At 48.1% G+C, this 16989-nt stretch overlaps 1 protein-coding gene across 4 annotated transcripts in view; it reads right to left on the bottom strand.

The window, feature by feature from the left end:
* LOC117882280 (zinc finger protein 883-like) overlaps positions 1-12506 on the bottom strand; it is a 29176-nt gene extending 16670 nt beyond the window's left edge. The window contains exons 1-4 of one of the 4 annotated variants that reach the window (XM_034780468.1): positions 12373-12506; positions 10613-10692; positions 9523-9642; positions 5569-7271 (exon numbers count right to left, since the gene is read on the bottom strand). In XM_034780468.1, the coding sequence (XP_034636359.1) occupies positions 5569-7271; positions 9523-9550 (1731 nt within the window). In that variant the 5' untranslated portion in view covers positions 9551-9642; positions 10613-10692; positions 12373-12506. Of the gene's footprint in view, positions 1-4993; positions 7272-9522; positions 9643-10612; positions 10693-11957; positions 12285-12372 lie in introns of those variants that run through there. The other 3 variants (XM_034780442.1, XM_034780451.1, XM_034780459.1) reach the window with 3 other exon arrangements.
* Positions 12507-16989: the final 4483 nt, after the last annotated feature.

The following is a 16989-nucleotide window of genomic DNA, read 5'->3' as shown; positions in this document are numbered from 1 at the left end:
ACAAGACCAATCAGACTCCTGAAGAGGCTACAGTAGTCGGGAATGGGTGAGAGCCACTGGTCTGAGGTTCCACTCTCCTCCTAGGTCTAAGGTTTTCTGCACTCATAATGGTCCCTGCATCTCTTCTGTTGGGGGTTAGTAGCCGACAGAGGCTGGCAGTGCTATGGCAGCTGGGATGGCGCAGTTTCTAACTCCCCAACAGGATTCCTGTCTCCCCCCCCGCCCCAAGGCAATAATCAGGCCTCCCCGCTGCCTAACTGGGTTTGAAACGTTTGGTTTTGGTTTGGTTTTGTTGCCAGGAGACCCCGCAGCAATTACTGTTCTCCATTAAACCAGCGATCAAGGCATTAACGCCGCCGCAATTAGTTTCGCTGCAGCAGCCACACGTAGAGTTTGTGTAGGCGCGGGTACAACAAACGCAAGTGCCTCCTGTAAGGACAGTGGGACATTCACACAACCCCCAAGCCTCCGCCAAAGCATCTGTGACAAGGCGTTATATGGCCCGGGCGCATGAAGCCGAGGTTACAGGAAGGCTTTCCGCTCGGTCTGTACATACGTGCCCAGGGCGGGCTTGTCTTCAGCCGCCCATGGATGTTCCCAGGAGCCTGCGACACAACCCACTTGCTACCCTGGATATAGCAGGAAAACGGACCGCAGGAAATTGCAAGACCCCGGTCACATGACAAGTGCATCGCTGTGACATGCGCCCTCTGGTGCTTCAGGAAGAGGGAACTTGATGACTCGGGGGCACTGATGTAACGAGGTCACTTGCTCTCGTCTAACCCCCCCCGGTCACCTACACCATTAACAAGGATTCCTTTCTTTCTTAGCAAAATTGCTATGGCGGCAGACAGCTGCCATAAGTGTGGCTGGCAAAACTTTCTAGTATAGCAAGTACTGGGCTGGAGGCAACATTGCTGTTGACACCAAGGAAATCAGATTGACCGAACGGAAACGTGAACCGATCCAGATGCCTCAGGCACATCTGTGACAGCTTCTTGGGGGGGAGGGCTTTGCACAGAGAGCATAAGCTCATGTTTACTGCCCGTCTAGAGCTACCTCTGCCTTTCATCTGAAAACGAAGCCACTTCTCCTTTGTGGGATATGCAGCTACCTTATCAAATGTCACTGGCACACATGAAACAGGTGTTCCCCACTCAGGCCCTGCTGCTTTGGTGATAAACCCAGTGTTCAGGCACAGGGTGACTAGAGAAGGGGCAAAGAAGCTAAATCCGGGCAGCATGGGAAGTGGCCCCAAGGCTGCAGGAAGGATACTATCGAGCCAGCGTTCATTTCTGGAGTGGCTGAGGGCTGCAAATTGCCACACAATTTATCTATTTACCTAGGGTTACCATATCTGAACTTTCAAAAAAGAGGACACTCCATTGGGGGGGGTAGCCCCTCCCCCTAGCCACTCCCTCCCACTTCTCACCCCCTGACAACCCCTCCGATCCATCCAACCCCCCCCCCCCCCCTTGCCCCCCCTGCCCCCCTTCTCCACCTCTCCGGCCCCCCTACTATGCCACTCGACTTAGAGCAGGTGTTTTTTTTTTTTTTTTTTTTTTTTTTTTTTTCCGCCTGGCCCGAGCGCTGCTGAGCGGCCTGCTGAGGTTGTGGAGGAGGGGGAAAGTGGGGGAGGGGCTCTGGCTGCCACTGCCAGCCCCGCCACTGCGTTCCCTCACAGGCGCACAGCACCGCCCCCCAGCATTGCTGGGCGGCATGCTAAGGCTGCAGGGGATGGGGGGAGCCGGGAAGGGGCTTTGGCTGCCGAGGCCCCAGTGCGAGCGGCGCTCGGCCGCCCTGCCAGCCGCTTTTCACTCTTTCAATAGCCGACCAGGGGGAAATCCCAGACATTTTTAGATTTTTAGAAATCCCCCCCACCCCACCCCGGACGGCTATTTAAAGAGCAAAAAGCCAGACATGTCCGGGGAAACCCGGACGTATGGTAGCCCTAATTTACCAAGCTGTCCCATAAACCCACTGAAATGGCCTCTCTACTCCAGCTGCCATTCCACCTTTCTTCTCTCTGTGTTGCTCTGTTTCCCCACCAGGGAGAATCTAAAGGGTTTCTTGCAGGCTGTCATCTTAAAATAGAAAAGGGACTTAAGTTTTCCACAACAGGGTCAGATTTATCAAGATGTTTTCCATTATTTTAACGCTACTTTGAAAATGTCAACCTTTACACCCAAAATAAATACATGCGGTCAATGCATCTTATTGTTTATCTGGATACTGGATGTTCAATAATGTCCTTAAATTCATGCCTTCTGATTGCATCGATCAGGCCATTTTATTGGAGGTTGCACCATTAGAAACCCTGTGTAGCACGTCTCTTTGATGTATATTCTTAGTGTGATAAAGAGACAAGCTTAAGAGAAGACAGAAATAGTATAAGTGCAACAAAAACTGTCCCATTCCTTACCCTCGAGCTCTACATCATTCCACCACGCTATAAAAAATAAAAGCTAAGACTTGCTAACCCTATTGCCTAATAAAGATTTCACTGTCCAGCTGGCAAGGGGCAATCCAAAATTCCTAGCAAGCAAGTCCTTAGTGGGAGCAAATATCCACAACCCCTCTTAGAATAGTTTAATTAGTCTGCTTTGTGATGTCTCTAGGAAAGACCTCCACTCCCACTGATTGCAGCAGTTACAGCTGGTCATGACAGTCAAGGATCTTTTCCATTGGGGATCCAACACTGGTACAAAAAAACCCCTTCTGCTTCTTCGTGCTGACACCATCTCTGAGATCATAGAAGTGTAGGACTGGAAGGGACCTTGAGAGGTCATCTAGCTCTGTCCCCAACACTCAAGGCAGGACTACATAATTACTACACCATTCCTGACAGGTGTCAAACGTTCAGTTTCTGCAGAGGGTTATGTGTCCCTTACCTTCATTAACTTTCCCCTTTGTATTACCACCCACCTGGGGCCACGAAAGACAGAATGTATCAGACAACAAAAAGTGCCTTTTCCTCACCCACTTTACCCCTCAATCCTATTGTGACCCTTAATGCTACCTTGAACCAAGTCCCGTAACTCACACACACACACACACTACTGGCGAGAAAAGGGTTAAGTTACTGAAAACTATATAGTGTTCATTCCACACACTTACACACATAAAATCCCTGCTACACTGGAATTAAAGTTGATACGTACTAAAAAGACTTACAACACTGTAGTTATGAAAAAACAAGTGTTAGAAGTTCAGAGTTTAGTTTTAAGGGTGACCTATAATGGAAGAAAAATGGATTTGTACCTTTTCTGCTTCTTTATGATGTGTAAGGACAGCTTTATAGATTCCCCATACTCTGCACCAGAAGATTTTAGTCTCCCACCTACTTTTTACTTTAGAAGTACAGTATTGGGATCATCAAATCTAGTCTTTCCTATTAGACTCCTTGGATGCCTCACACGTGGATTAGTGACTTTCTCAGCCCCTATGTGAGGGGTTCTAAATGGGTGAACTCACCAGAGTTCTAAATAGGTGTTCAAACAAACAAGCAAACAAACCACACACACAAAAACCCAATTCAGAAGGCAGAGTTTTAATCAACCTCTCCACACACACGCCCACACATCAATTCCCTTCTCAGTGAATCAAGTTTCAGTAGCACGGTTTCTCTGATTAAGATTTTCAAAGCAGACTAGGAGAGTTAGATTTTCAAAGCAGACTAGGAGAGTTAGCTACACAACTCCCACGGAAGCGAATAAGTGTTCTGTGGCTAAATCCTTCAGTCCAGTGTTCACCACGCATCCAGGGTAGACAAGGTCTGTGTTTCTAATTTCATAGCATATATTACTTTAAAAACTCTAAACATCTCAAAGAAATCAAAAGAGTGGAAAAAAGCCAATGTTTTTTCTTCTGCAAGTTTAACTTTATAAGAAATCCAAACATTTGAAATTTTGGAAAGACAGACAATTTGTAACCCAAACACCTTAATTCTGCTCCCACAATAATGCTCTGAGAACAAGCAAAGTCAGGTGATCCATGATCACAAAACTAGATTTTTTTTCACTTTTATTTGTATAGTGCACCCTTCATACAGGTGCACACAGGTCAGAGGTTTTCTTTTCTAATTCCTGATCAAACAACTTATTCAAAGCAATCATTTCCCGGTACACAGATTCCATGCATCACTGGCTATACAAGTGTCATTAGCCAACTAGATAGCAGAGTTACCTGTACAAAACTCAAAAGCTGAAATCACGGTATTAAGGTTGTAAGACAGAACAAAGTTGAATGTAAGGTGTAGCATGTGCTTTATGTATGAAAGCAATGAACCCAAAGGTCTGTCATTCACAGTCACACACAACTATCACCTGCAAAGCATATAAGCCCAGAGTCCTTTCCAAGTTTAAGCAGTGCACCATCATGTAATGCAGACTTCTTAAAGCCCTTGTGAAAGAAAATGAATGGAAGCTAGGGGATGGAAGGGTTCCAGCATTTTTACAGTGATCTGTCCAAATTTAAGAAGTTCAGAGCTGCAGGCTGTCCCCTGCTTTAGAAATGACAAATAAATGGGTGTTTCAAAATTAGAGTTATCACTTTGAGTTTTAGATATAACACTATAGGAAACCCACCCACCTGCCACTGTACCCATATTGGCTATTGACTCCTGTACGACACAATGGGCATGGAACTCATCATTCTGTAGGTAAGATAAAAGGACTTTGCTATGGCAGAAAATTTTCCCCACATATGCCCTGCCCATTTACAATAGGATTTCTCATCCATGTAGATTCTCTTGACGTATGAATTTGAGCTGCCACTGAAATGCCCCTATTTAGTATATTGATAGCATTTCAACACCATGTAGAAGAACAGGAGTACTTGTGGCACCTTAGAGACTAACAAATTTATTAGAGCATAAGCTTTCGTGGACTACAGCCCACTTCTTCGGATGCATATAGTCTCTAAGGTGCCACAAGTACTCCTGTTCTTCTTTTTGCGGATACAGACTAACACGGCTGCTACTCTGAAACACCATGTAGGTCCTCTAATGGCTAATAATGCAGATCCCCTCAGAGCGTCCTCTGCCTTTTGTTCAGAAGAGCCCACGCCTCCTAGGTGAAATAGATGGTCACCTCCTTGAAGGTCACTGGCACATGAAATAGGTGTTCTTCATGCACCACCTGCTGCTCCCAAGACAAGCCCACTGCTCAGTCACAGGCCAAGAAGGGAAGGGCAAAGCTGAATCAAGCTATTACGAACAGTGTTCCTAGTGTTGTGCTGGGGACATTATCGAGCTAAGCCTTTGTACCAGAAGCTCTTGCTAAGTTCCCCTAAGATTCGGCTTAAAAATTTATAACAACATCCTCTTATGTTTGGAGGCCAGGTGTGGGGGAAGGGTTAGCTTTCTCGGCATCACAATATGCCCGATGCATTTTTAGGAGGATTTTAATTAAGAGGTTGATTGCGAGTCAATAGTTTCATGATCAATTAACATTGCAGCACTGCTTCCGCTTTGTTGCATCATTCGGCACAGCAAAGAGCCACTGTTGACAGCACGGGCACAGAGTGCCACATGGCCCATGGGTCCCTGTCTCAGTGTCTCTCTCCCGCATGGGTGCTCCGGTGCTGAGTGAGCCCTGCGCTCTGGCTGAAAGTTTTCCCGCACTCGGTGCACTCATAGGGCTTATCTCCAGTGTGGATCCTCCAGTGCTGCACCAGGGCCGAGCTCTGGCTGAAGCTCCTCCCACATTCCGTGCACTGGTACGGTCGCTCCCCGGTGTGGACTCTCTGATGCTGGGTAAGTGCCGAGCTGTCACTGAAGCTCTTCCCACAGGTGTGGCACTGGTAGGGTTTGTCTCCTGTGTGGATCCTCTGGTGGGTGGTGAGCTGCGAGCTCTGAATGAAGCTCTTCCCACACTCACCGCACTTGTAGGGCTTGTCCCCCGTGTGGATTCTCCTATGCTGCGTGAGGTGCGAACTCTCGCTGAAGCTCTTCCCGCACTCGCTGCAGTGGTAGGGCCTCTCCCCAGTGTGAATCCTTTGATGTGTGATCAGCGTGGAGCTCTGGCTAAAGCGTTCCCCACACTCCCCGCACTCGAAGGGCTTGTCACCGGTGTGGGTTCTCCGGTGTTGAATCAGCACCGAGTTCTGCCGGAAGCTCTTCCCACACTCAGTGCATTGGTAGGGCTTCTCTCCTGTGTGAATTCTCCGATGCTGAATGAGACCCGAGCTATCCACAAAGCTTTTCCCACACTCGATACATTTGTAAGGCCGCTCCCCTGTGTGGATCCGCTGGTGGGTGGTGAGCTGGGAGCTAAAGCTGAAGTTCTTGCCACATTCGATGCAGCTGTAGGGTTTCTCTCCAGTGTGGATCCGCTGATGCTGCATGAGCGACGAACTCCGGCTGAAGCTTTTCCCACATTCATTACACTGGTAGGGTTTGTCCCCAGTGTGGATCTCCTGGTGTCTCAGGAGGTTCCCCTTCCTACTAAAGCTCTTCCCACACTCCACACATTCATACGAGTTTTCCCCAGCGTGAACTCGCTGATGTTTCAGGAGCTGCGACTCCTGATCAAAGCTTTTCTCGCACTCAGAACATTTGTGGGGTTTCTCTCCCAGGTGAAGCCTCTGATGCACTTCCAGATCTGAGCTCAGGCTGAAGCTCTTACGACATTCAAGACACTTATAGGGTCTCTGCTCTGTGTGGATTTTCTGATGCCTGATGAGGTTGGAGCTCACACTGAAGCTTTTCCCACACTCATCACATTTGTAGCGTTTCTCTCCCGTGTGGATCCTGTTGTGGTTGTAGAGAGTGGAGCTCCGATTGAAGCTTTTCCCACATTCAGCGCATTTATAGGGCCCCACTCCAGCATGCAGTCCTGGATGTTTCACGCACGTTGAGCTGTCAGTAAAGCCTTCTCCAGATTCAGTACAGGTACATGGCTTCTCTCCCTTGTGGATCTTCTGATGCTGAGTGAGGTGTGAGCTTTGATTGAAGCTCTTCCCACACTGCACGCATTTGTAGGGCCTCTCCCCCGTATGGATCCTCTGATGAGTAACCAGCGTCGAGCTTACACTGAAGGTTTTCCCACATTCACTGCACTGATAGGGTTTCTCTCCGGTGTGGATTCTCTGGTGTTTGATCAGCGCCGAATGAACACTGAAGCTTTTCCTACATTCTGTACATTGATAGTGATTTTCTCTGCCGCGTGGCCTCCGACAGTTAATGGGGCCGGCATGTGTGTCTAGTTTCTTTTCTGTGTCTAGCTTCAGCTGAGGATTCTCCTCTTCACTTTCTCTCGCAATCACGTCATCTAGGGAAGTAAAGAGAGAATCCAGACACTCACTCATTGCCTGTGCTCAGGAGAAAGGCAATCTCAGGGAAGGGTAAAGGGTGTGTTACAAGTAAGCCACTAAGCTTAAGGGTATGAGCTTAAGGTCTGCATGCTACAAGTGCTACACTGGCACAGCTGCGGCGCTGCAGTTATGCCACTGTAGTGCAGACATTCACTACAGTGACGGAAGGGGTTTCGCCGTCGCTGTAATAAATCCACCCCCTCTAGAGGAGGTAGCTAGGTCAAGGGAAGAATCCTTCCATCCACCTAGCTGTGTCTAAAGTGGGAGTTAGGTCGAGCTAACTACATTGCACAGGGCATAACAATTTTCACAGCTCTGAGTGATGTAGCTAGGTTGACCTAAGTGTGAGGTGTAGATCAGGCCTAAGACTATAAGCTTTGCATCCAGCCCCAGCACAATCCTTCCCCAGACAGGAACAGGGAGTGAGGAAAGGGACATGGAAGAAAGAGTTGGGAGGAGGAACAGAGTGAAAGAGAGTGAGGTGGGGAAAGGTATGAGGATGAAAGGGAAAGTAAATGGGTGTGAGGAGAGACTGGGGAGGGGAAATGGACTGTGGGACCTTCCGCTCTCTCCCTCCAGACTATTGAGGACCATTTTTAGCATGACTTGTTTTGCAAAAAGCATCTCAGGCTGCTGATGTGGAAGAGAAGAAAAGTCCATCATAAGCAGGGAAACTCAGAGGAGCAGTTTGCCATCAGCATCTCCTGCTACATGGGGATCTAGTCTCCCCAGCTTATTGGGGCAAAAGCCCACCCTATTTGTTTTTAACCCAAGACAACAGTGGACTTTGCCTCTCCCCCACATCAGGGGATTGAGCTACCTTTTGAACAATACAAAAAACTTTTAACTCGGTGCTAGGGGTGCTCTAGTGCGTTTCCTGTCAATGCAATCACTTGGGGCGGGGAAATCAGGAAAAATCACCAATTAGAGCAACATTACTATCCACACCAACATCATGTCACATCTTGCCACCCATACCTCACCTAATAATTTTCCACTGTTTGTAATTTCCAAAGGGTGGAATATTGTCTGCTTCACGGTGCATGAAATACCAAGTGTGTAAATGTTGGCAGTGTGCAGTAAGAGGACCTGGTGGGGGGAAAAAACAAAACCTAAGACTGCTTTATTTTAAAAATTACGAAGTTAGTGATTTTAAAGTGGGTTAAACTTTTCAAATTAGACATTTTTAGAGAATGGAAAGTATATTGAAAATTCAAGCTTATTCTGATTCAAACGGTATAATTTGGGTCATGACAAGGGTGAGATTTTGTTTTATAAGGGATCTGAACTCCACTTTAAGTGGAAAACCATATATTAGCCAGGTATCTGCTACAAAGCCTCCATAATAAAGAGAAAATATGTGGTGTGAATAACCAGAAAATATTGGCCAAATCTTTCCAAAGAGGAGTCAAAAAGATATGTGCTTTATAAAAATCCCCACTCGTATGTCTCAATATGGACTTTGGAGCCTAAGTGATTTGGGAACATGTCTCATTGGGCACCTTTTCTTTGTAAGTCACTTAGAAGCCTAAGCTTTAGGCTCTGATTTTTTAAACTTGTTTATTTCTTCTCCTCCTCAACATTCAGGGTATTAAGACAGTTGGACAAATATTCTGGATTTTATATAGGGCAGACTCAAGTTTTTAGAACAGGCAGACGAATCCCAAGAAAGTAGAGTGCTTGGCATACCAATGTATAGGTGATTCCTGCAGAGAGCCTAACAATGCACTTCTACTATAGCAAAACCTATGAGATCACAAAATGAGACTGATATGAGAACTCATGAGACAGGCTACGATTTAGTCACGGAGGTCACGGATTCTGTGACTTTACCGGACCTTTGTGACTTCTTCAGCTTCAGCTGTCAGCAGCTTCAGCCGGAGCTATGCTCCCCACATAGCCCCACTGCGGGGGCCGCCATCGGGGCTATGCCCCGCCGCTTGCACTGGGGGCCACCACCGGGACTGTGCGCCCCTGTCCCACGGTGGGGGCTGCCGCTGGGGCTGTGAACCTCTGCCCCGCGGCTTGTATGGTTATTTTTAATAAAAGTCACGGGCTCTGTGAATTTGTTTGTTGCCTGTGACCTGTCCATGCCTTTTACTAAAAATAACCATGACAAAATCTTAGCCTTACTCATGAGCTGTTTTGGAATTCCAGCTTTAAAACTGGCTAATTAATCATGTAAATTTATTTTAAAACAGGTCTTACCTATATAGGGGCCTCTAAGGCTCTCCATTTTCTCAGAGCTCCGGAGATCAAAGACGCAAGGTTTTTATCCTTGTTCCCTCTAAGAGGTCACTTCACCCCTAGCAGTCAAAAATCCCGGTCCTGGGAAAGAAAACAGGGGCAATGAACCTCAATAACAATCAGATGTGATTAATGAGGGAAAGTATGCCCAAAAGCCCCACACAGAGGAAACCTGGTGCCTAACCTTAAGTCTTATCACTGTGAGTCTGTCTTTCCTGACCTGTCCCCTTTCTGGGGAATGATATGATTCACAAGACTGACAAGTGAGAACATTTTGGCCCCAATTCTGCCTAGAAATCAGTACAGGCAGAGCGTTGCGTCTGGATGGAGTCCTATTGACTTAGCCCTGGTCTACACTGGGAGGCAGGGGGATCGATCTAAGTTACGCAACTTCAGCTACGTGAATAACGTAGCTGAAGTCGATGTACTTAAACCTACTCACCGCGGTGTCTTCACTGCGGTGAGTCGACTGCTGCCGTTCCCCCGTCGACTCTGCCTGTGCCTCTCGTGGCGGTAGAGTACAGAAGTCAACAGGAGAGTGCTCAGGGGTCGATTTATTGCGTCTAGTCTAGATGCGATAAATTGACCCCCTGCTGGATCGATCACTGTCCGCCGATCCAGCGGGTAGTATAGACATACCCTTAGTCACGACCCTGCACAGGCATCAGGGTTCATCCTTGCCGATTCTTTGGCAGGACTAGGACCCAGAAGTGTGATCCTACACACACTGAGATCAGTGACAGAGCTCCCACTGACTGGTGGTGCAGTACTGTGAGCTATTCAAGGCAGGGACCTGGCTTTTACACATTCCTGTGAAGTGCTCAGCACACATCTGGGCATTTATTACTATAAAACAATAGGAAAGTATTTGAGGAGGAATTGGGAGAGGCCAGTGACCAAAGCCAGATGAAAATCCAACAAGGTATTTAGATGCCTACAGGAATTTTCAAAACTGCCTAACCAGGTTAGGTTCCTAACTCTCATTGACATTGAGCTGGCAGTCAGCTGCCAGGCAAGCTACCACCTGTCCCACCCCTGCCTCTCCGCACACCTTTGATGCTCTTAACTGAGTGTCCTGGAGGTTCGAAGCATCCTTCAAAGCTCTCCTCAAAACTTTCCTTTGCTGTGATCCTACAAAAAAAAAAAAAAAAAAATTGACCATGCTCATGTGGTCAGATCACTGCCTGTCAAGCTACTCAGGGCAAGGGCCATCTTTTTGTTTTGAGTTTATTCAGTGTCAGGATAAAACAAACAAATAAAATAATAATAATAATAGCCACCTGCTTAGGCACTTTTGAAAGTCCCTCTAGGCACTTCTATGCATCTTTAGGTGCCAAAATACCTTTGAAAAAAGTGGTCCAGTAGCATTCATGTTTTTAGAATGAGTAAATCTCATCTTATGCATGTGGTTTTTATTCATAGCTTGGAAGAGGAACCCAACTTTCCTTCTTTTTCAAATCCCAAGCAATTTCTCAACTTTGAATGAACTAGTCCAAATGAAGGAAATAGTCTCTCTACACCTGCTAGCTAAACTGAAACCAAAAGGAATTGAAGGAAAAGCTTTTTCTGAACAAACAAAAACCTCTGAAGTACTTATATTTGGAAAAATGTGATTACCAACTTTCATTGCATTGTAAAAATGGAAAATGATACGGGTTCTTACTTAATGCAGTACAGGACTTTGTTACATATTTATAAAGCTTGTCCTGACCTCAAAAGTTAAAGATGTTTCCCCCGACGATGTGCATCATTAAAAAAGCAGCACCCTTTAACTCATTCAAATTTGAGGAGAGTTCCCTGATGCAGCACATTTATTTAAATAGTTTCTAGCAAGTTTAGGCCTTAACATAACTTGTCATAATTTTCAAATTTAATTTTAAAACAGGTTTATTTTTAAAAACAAATATATATTTAAATGAAAAAAATCCAATGTTTTTAATGTAAAACAAATCAACTTCTATCCACTCTGCCTTTCAATACTGGAATGAGCTATACCCACATAAGCACTTTTATATAAGTATATCTGTGTCCACATTGGGGGGTTGTGCCACTTTAAAACTACAGTATAGGGATGTAGGTAAAAGCGACACAACTTTTGTGTTTAGACAAACCCTAAGTTAGGTATGTAAGGTCTCACTTTCTGCTTTTTTATTTTGATCTGGTAAAGGCTTACAATTTCTGATTAGTTCCACCATTTATGCAACATTTCAGAATAGTTTTTAATTGGGAGGGGGGGTTGTTTTGCAGTATATTTCTTTTGTTAAAAAAAAAAATCAAGTGTGCCCATTGCAAAAAAATGTACTTGCATCACCATAACTCTCTTCCTTTGACCCCAGCCCTCTCCCATCATCTCCCGCCTCCAAATTTCATTTTAAATCCCTTCCCTTAGCATTCACCAGTCTTCCCCAATCTCCCTTCCACGTTTTTCTGAAATCCTGGTAGGCGGAGTACTCGGTTTTGCTAAAGATCATCCGGCAGTGCCTGAGCCTGAGGATCCCCGTACAGCTCCCCACATGCTGCCCCTGAGCTGGGGGGAAATCCGCAGAGACACCCCACCGCCCCATGCTGTCCCTCAGCTGTCCAGCTGGGAGGTGGGGGAGAAATCCTGCAGGGGCACTCCCTGATCTGGACGCCTTCAGGATGAGGGGCCCTGGCCCCTGATTCGTTCTCCTTCTCCGAGTCAGTCCCAAATCCAGACTCCAGCTCCACCTTTGTTGCGGTCACTTCCTACAGGCAGTGATTTCCCCTCCTGGGCCCCCGCCCTGCTGTGTCCCCTCCCCCCGCATTACCGAGCCCCCCTGCCCGGCTCACCCGTGTGGCTGGGGGAAGCCGCAGGAGCGGGTCACTCAGTGTGAACGCCCGGGGGTGCGGGGTTGTAGCTGTGCGGCGCCAGGTGCCATGTGCACGGCGGGCTGCAGGGAACAGGACGTTCCAGGTCGCTGAAGTCCCCCTGGGCAGGACTTTCTAGTCCTCCTCTCCAGAACCGGCTCTTTGGTTTTAACCCTCACTTCCCCAGACAGGGGAGAAACGTTCCCTTTTCCCTCCGTTCTGCTCCTTTGCCCCCTTTCCTACTAAAGGCCACTCACAGCCCCCTGGCCTGCACCATCCCCTGCCACTCAGAACAAAGCTCCCACGGGGCTCCTGGGCGATTTTCTCCCCCTCTTGGTTTTGGGCAACTGTAGCCAGGAAAATGGTTCAAGCACAGGGGCCCAATTTGGGCCTCTGCTGTGTCCCCTTTAGGGTGGTTTGAGCTGCTGTAAATCACTCAGCTGGCCCTTGGTAAGCCCCCAGAATTGGGGTGTGCTGAGGGGCATGCTGACAGGTGGGGTGCTGTTGGAGCACTTGTGCTGCAGCACTGCTCAAAGCCACAGTAATAGTTGGACCTGAAGGAGGGTCCAGTGCTTAGGGCACGGGGGACATGGGAGATCTGAGTGCAAGTCCCTGGTCTACCACAGACCCCTTGCTGGACCTTGAGCAAAGAAGCTTCAGCTGGTCCTGAATAACTCCGTGTGTAGCCAAGCCCTAATAGCAGCTACCCCGCTATATTCTCCCATCCAGTTCTCTCCACTTACTGGAGGGTGCTGGGGGCTTCGCCACTGCTCCCTGGAATCCTGTATTGCCACTCCCAAGAGAGCAAAAATCGTAACACCTCACCCCACCCAAAATAACACCAAACAACAGGAGATTAGCCGGAAAACCATGAGAGTGAAATAAATGCCTTGGGGCAACTCTACACTACAAAATTAGTTGACCTAGATTACATAGATGTACAGCCACTCCCACTGCAGTAATTAAATCGCTTTTGCATCTCCACACTATGCTCCTTGTGTCAGCAGTGTGTGTCCTCCCCAGGAGCGCTTACACCAATTTAACTGTCAATGTGGGGCAGTGTGGGGTGGCTTCTGAAAGGCAGCAATAGCGTACACACCACAGACTTGTCCCACCAATGTAAGTGACCTGCTACACTGACATCATAACGCCACCCCCATAAGAGGCCTAGGGCTTATGTCCATGTAGTTACTGCTATGCAGACACTGCACATTACTTACATGGGCAGTTGGCTGTCCTTCTTGTCAATGTCCAGGCTCCCTGATAGAGCTGTGAAATTGACAAGAAAGCGGCATGGGTTGGGGGCTCCAGCTAGAGCCTGGCTGCCGGGCTCCCCGCTGGGCTACTGCCCAGCTTCCCCACTCCAAGCCGGGCTGCACCTGCCAGGCTCCCCACTCAGTGCCAGGCTGCACCCACCTGACTCCCCACTCCCAACCAGGCTATTGCCTGGGTTCCTGGCTCCCTGCTCCCAGCTGGGCTGCCCCTGGACTCCTGGCTCCCCATACCCCACTGGTAGCCCTGGTGCACCGAGGCTCCTGCCAGGAGCCCGGGTGCTGCCCCAAGGCTCCCAGATCCCCGCTTCTTGCCTGAAGCCTGGGGGCTGCCCCCCAGCTCTCTGCTCCCCACCCAGTGGCTGCCATGCTCTCAGCAGGGTGTGGGGAGCCTTGGGCAGCACCAGGGCTCCTGGCAGGGAGTGGGGGGCCGAGAGCCTTGGGGCAGCACCTGGGCTCCCAACTGGGAGCTGTGAGTGGAGCTGAGAGCCTAGGCAGACAAGCTGGCATGTAGCCCAAGGCTGTTCCTACTGGTAGTCACAGAGCATTTGACCCCCACATTCCTGAGCTGCCAGTAAAAGACAGCCCCAAGAAAGTGGGGACAAAGGACCAGATATCAGTGCTAGATAGGCAGAAGGGGAAAGGGAACTAGGTCGGGGAGGAGGGGCAGAGAGATAACTGGTGCCAGGGGGAAGAAGGAAAGTGGAGCATGGGAAATAGGGAGTAGGTGCTGGACAGGAGGTAGAGACACTGGCAGAGAGGGCAGGCAAGGCCTGGGGGGTTATGGGAGGGGGGTAGCACATAGAAGCAGGGAGTGACTGGGAGGAACAAGGCAGGAGACAAGGGGTGGCAGAGGGGAGCTGAAAGGGTGGAAGAGCCTGAAGGGAGGACCAGGCAGAACAGCTGCAAGGGGAGCACATACGGGAGACTGGGAAAAGCAGCTGCCGAAATGCTGCCGAGAAGCGGCAACGTCAAGAAGCGCTACCGCCGAAATGCCGCCGAATTTTGGCAGCATTTCGGCGGCGATGCCTCTTGATGTTGCCGCTTCACAGCGGCATTTCGGTGGCTGCTTGTCCGGTGGCCACGGTCCTCGGCGGCTAGTCGTCCGGGCGCCCGCCCCACGGAAAAGTTTGGGGACCACTGCTCTAGCTAAAACCACAAGAGATAGGACCACTGCACCTCTATCCCACAGAGCAAGCTGCTTTACGTGCTATTGTCCCTTCTCTCGGTCTGTCCCTCTGCAGTATGTTATTGCGTATGGTGAAAAGCAGGTCACTATGAGGCCTACCATAGCTCAGGAGATTGGGGTGGAAGACCAAAGCAGGAGCAAGTAGGGTAGAAGAGAGGTCAGAAATAAAGGAGGGATAGTTAGATTATGGGCTTTTTTTTAATACAAACCAACAAATGTGAATTTAGATTTTTAATTACACACTTAGAAATTAATCACTCGCTCATTGGAAATCAATGGGCTAAATGGAATACACTGAAATCAGATACTTAAGATAATATTATTGATGTCATTGTATCAGGCTCTGGGAAAGAAGTTGCTGTGGAGAGGATCTGGAGCTATTTAATTGTCCATACTATAAAATGGTTAAACTCACCAAATCAACACCTTTCTCTGCTGAGGGAAGGTGTAATCTGAACAGATGGGAAATATACATGGGAAAAAAATCAGATATCGAGGTACTCCAGGGCCAAAGTGTCTGTTCAGTCACAAGCTGAATCTGGATAGAATGAAAAGCATTCTCAATGCTACAGGGAGGATCCTCTCTATGTAGGTGAAGGGTCAGAATCCATTAGCTATGGATGTAAGATCTTAAGTACAGTTTCTGCTAAGAACGTTTCAATATAGGCCTGGATTCCAGAGCTTGGCTTGGGCTATGGGGGCTGGCTAATAGAGAACAATACATAGCTCAGAGGAAGCTGGGGTAAATAGATAACCTTGTGCGTTTCAAGTCAGTGAGCGGAGTCAGCATAACTCCGAATGTAATTGGGCGTCCTCAGGGCAGGCTCCAGGCACCAGCTCAGCAAGCAGGTGTTTGGGGCGGCCAAGGGGAAGGGGTGGCATGTCGGGCTCTTCGGCGGCAATTCAGTGGTGGGTCCCTCGGTCCCTCTCGGAGGGAAGGACCTGCCACCGAAGTGCCGCCGAAGAAGAAAGCACCGTGGTGGAGCTACCGTTGAAGTGCCGCCGATCGCGATCGTGGCTTTTTTTTTTTTCCCGCCTCTTGGGGCGGCAAAAACCCTGGAGCCGGCCCTGGGCATCCTTATCGTGAGTTATAGACACATTAAATGCTGAGAAAGGCCTCACGGTTACTCCCTAATGCAGGGAGGAGATAGTGGTACAATACTTCTCACATCCTAGACAAAGTTCGGGGAGAGGCCTAATATGATTGACATGAGTTATGACACCCTTCCCTCACAGATGTATGCCAGTCCTAGCCCACAGAAATGCCAGGGTAATTTGTGAAATTGTTAAGTACTAATTACTGCTTTTTTGCTTTAAATCTCTAGGAATGTACCTGTTGGTCAACCGAGAGAGCTGCTACCTCATTCCCCTGGATCCCAAAATTAGGATTTAACCTATACACTTTAATAGACATTGTTTGGGGGTAATTACCTGTGTGTCAGCAATATGTTAATCTGGGTCATGGGTGGAACCATTATGTAATCTTTTAGACCATTGGCTTACTGTTCTTATCTTGTCTTGCTGTTAGAACCTATCCAGGGGTTTGGGAAAACCCATTCCTGTCGCTTCTCTCCGCCCAATGAGCACCATATATAATCTATTGTAACTAATTGTTTTGCAGTGTCTCTGAGCCTAATAAGCAAAGTGACACTCCGCCAGTGCTGTGCGTAATAAACTCCTGTGCTTGACTCTACACGGTGTGGATTATTGTTCCTTCACTAGGTTCATACCATGTTCATTACTATGGTATATAAGCTCTTTAAGTGTTCTTTTTCCCCCTTTCCCAGCCTTTCCTGGACTTGCCAGTCCAACACTTGCTCCATGTCCACTCTACTCTCCTGTACACGGTCTATCCACTGTTTTCTTGGCTGTCCCCTTGCCCTCTGCCCACAAACTCTAGTCTCAAGTGCACCCCAAGAGGATCTCCGTCATCCATCCTTCGTACACTTGAGCTCTTTGAGTGGCTGTATCATTTATCTTTTTACAAATATGTTGTATGAATTTGCATTTCTGTCCCATAAACCAACTCCAGTTCTCCTGCTATTTTCCAGCTCCTCACTTTATCTGGCCGCCAAGTTGCTTCCCTTCTCCACATCTGTGCCTTTTTCTGTGGTTTTGCTCACAAGGGGAGGTTTGATG

This window comes from Trachemys scripta, chromosome 1 (genome assembly GCF_013100865.1).
Source record: "Trachemys scripta elegans isolate TJP31775 chromosome 1, CAS_Tse_1.0, whole genome shotgun sequence".
NCBI classification, from domain to species: Eukaryota; Metazoa; Chordata; order Testudines; family Emydidae; genus Trachemys; species Trachemys scripta.
The sequence above is the reverse complement of the archived record's forward strand: the minus strand, read 5'-3'. Positions and strand labels throughout refer to the sequence as shown.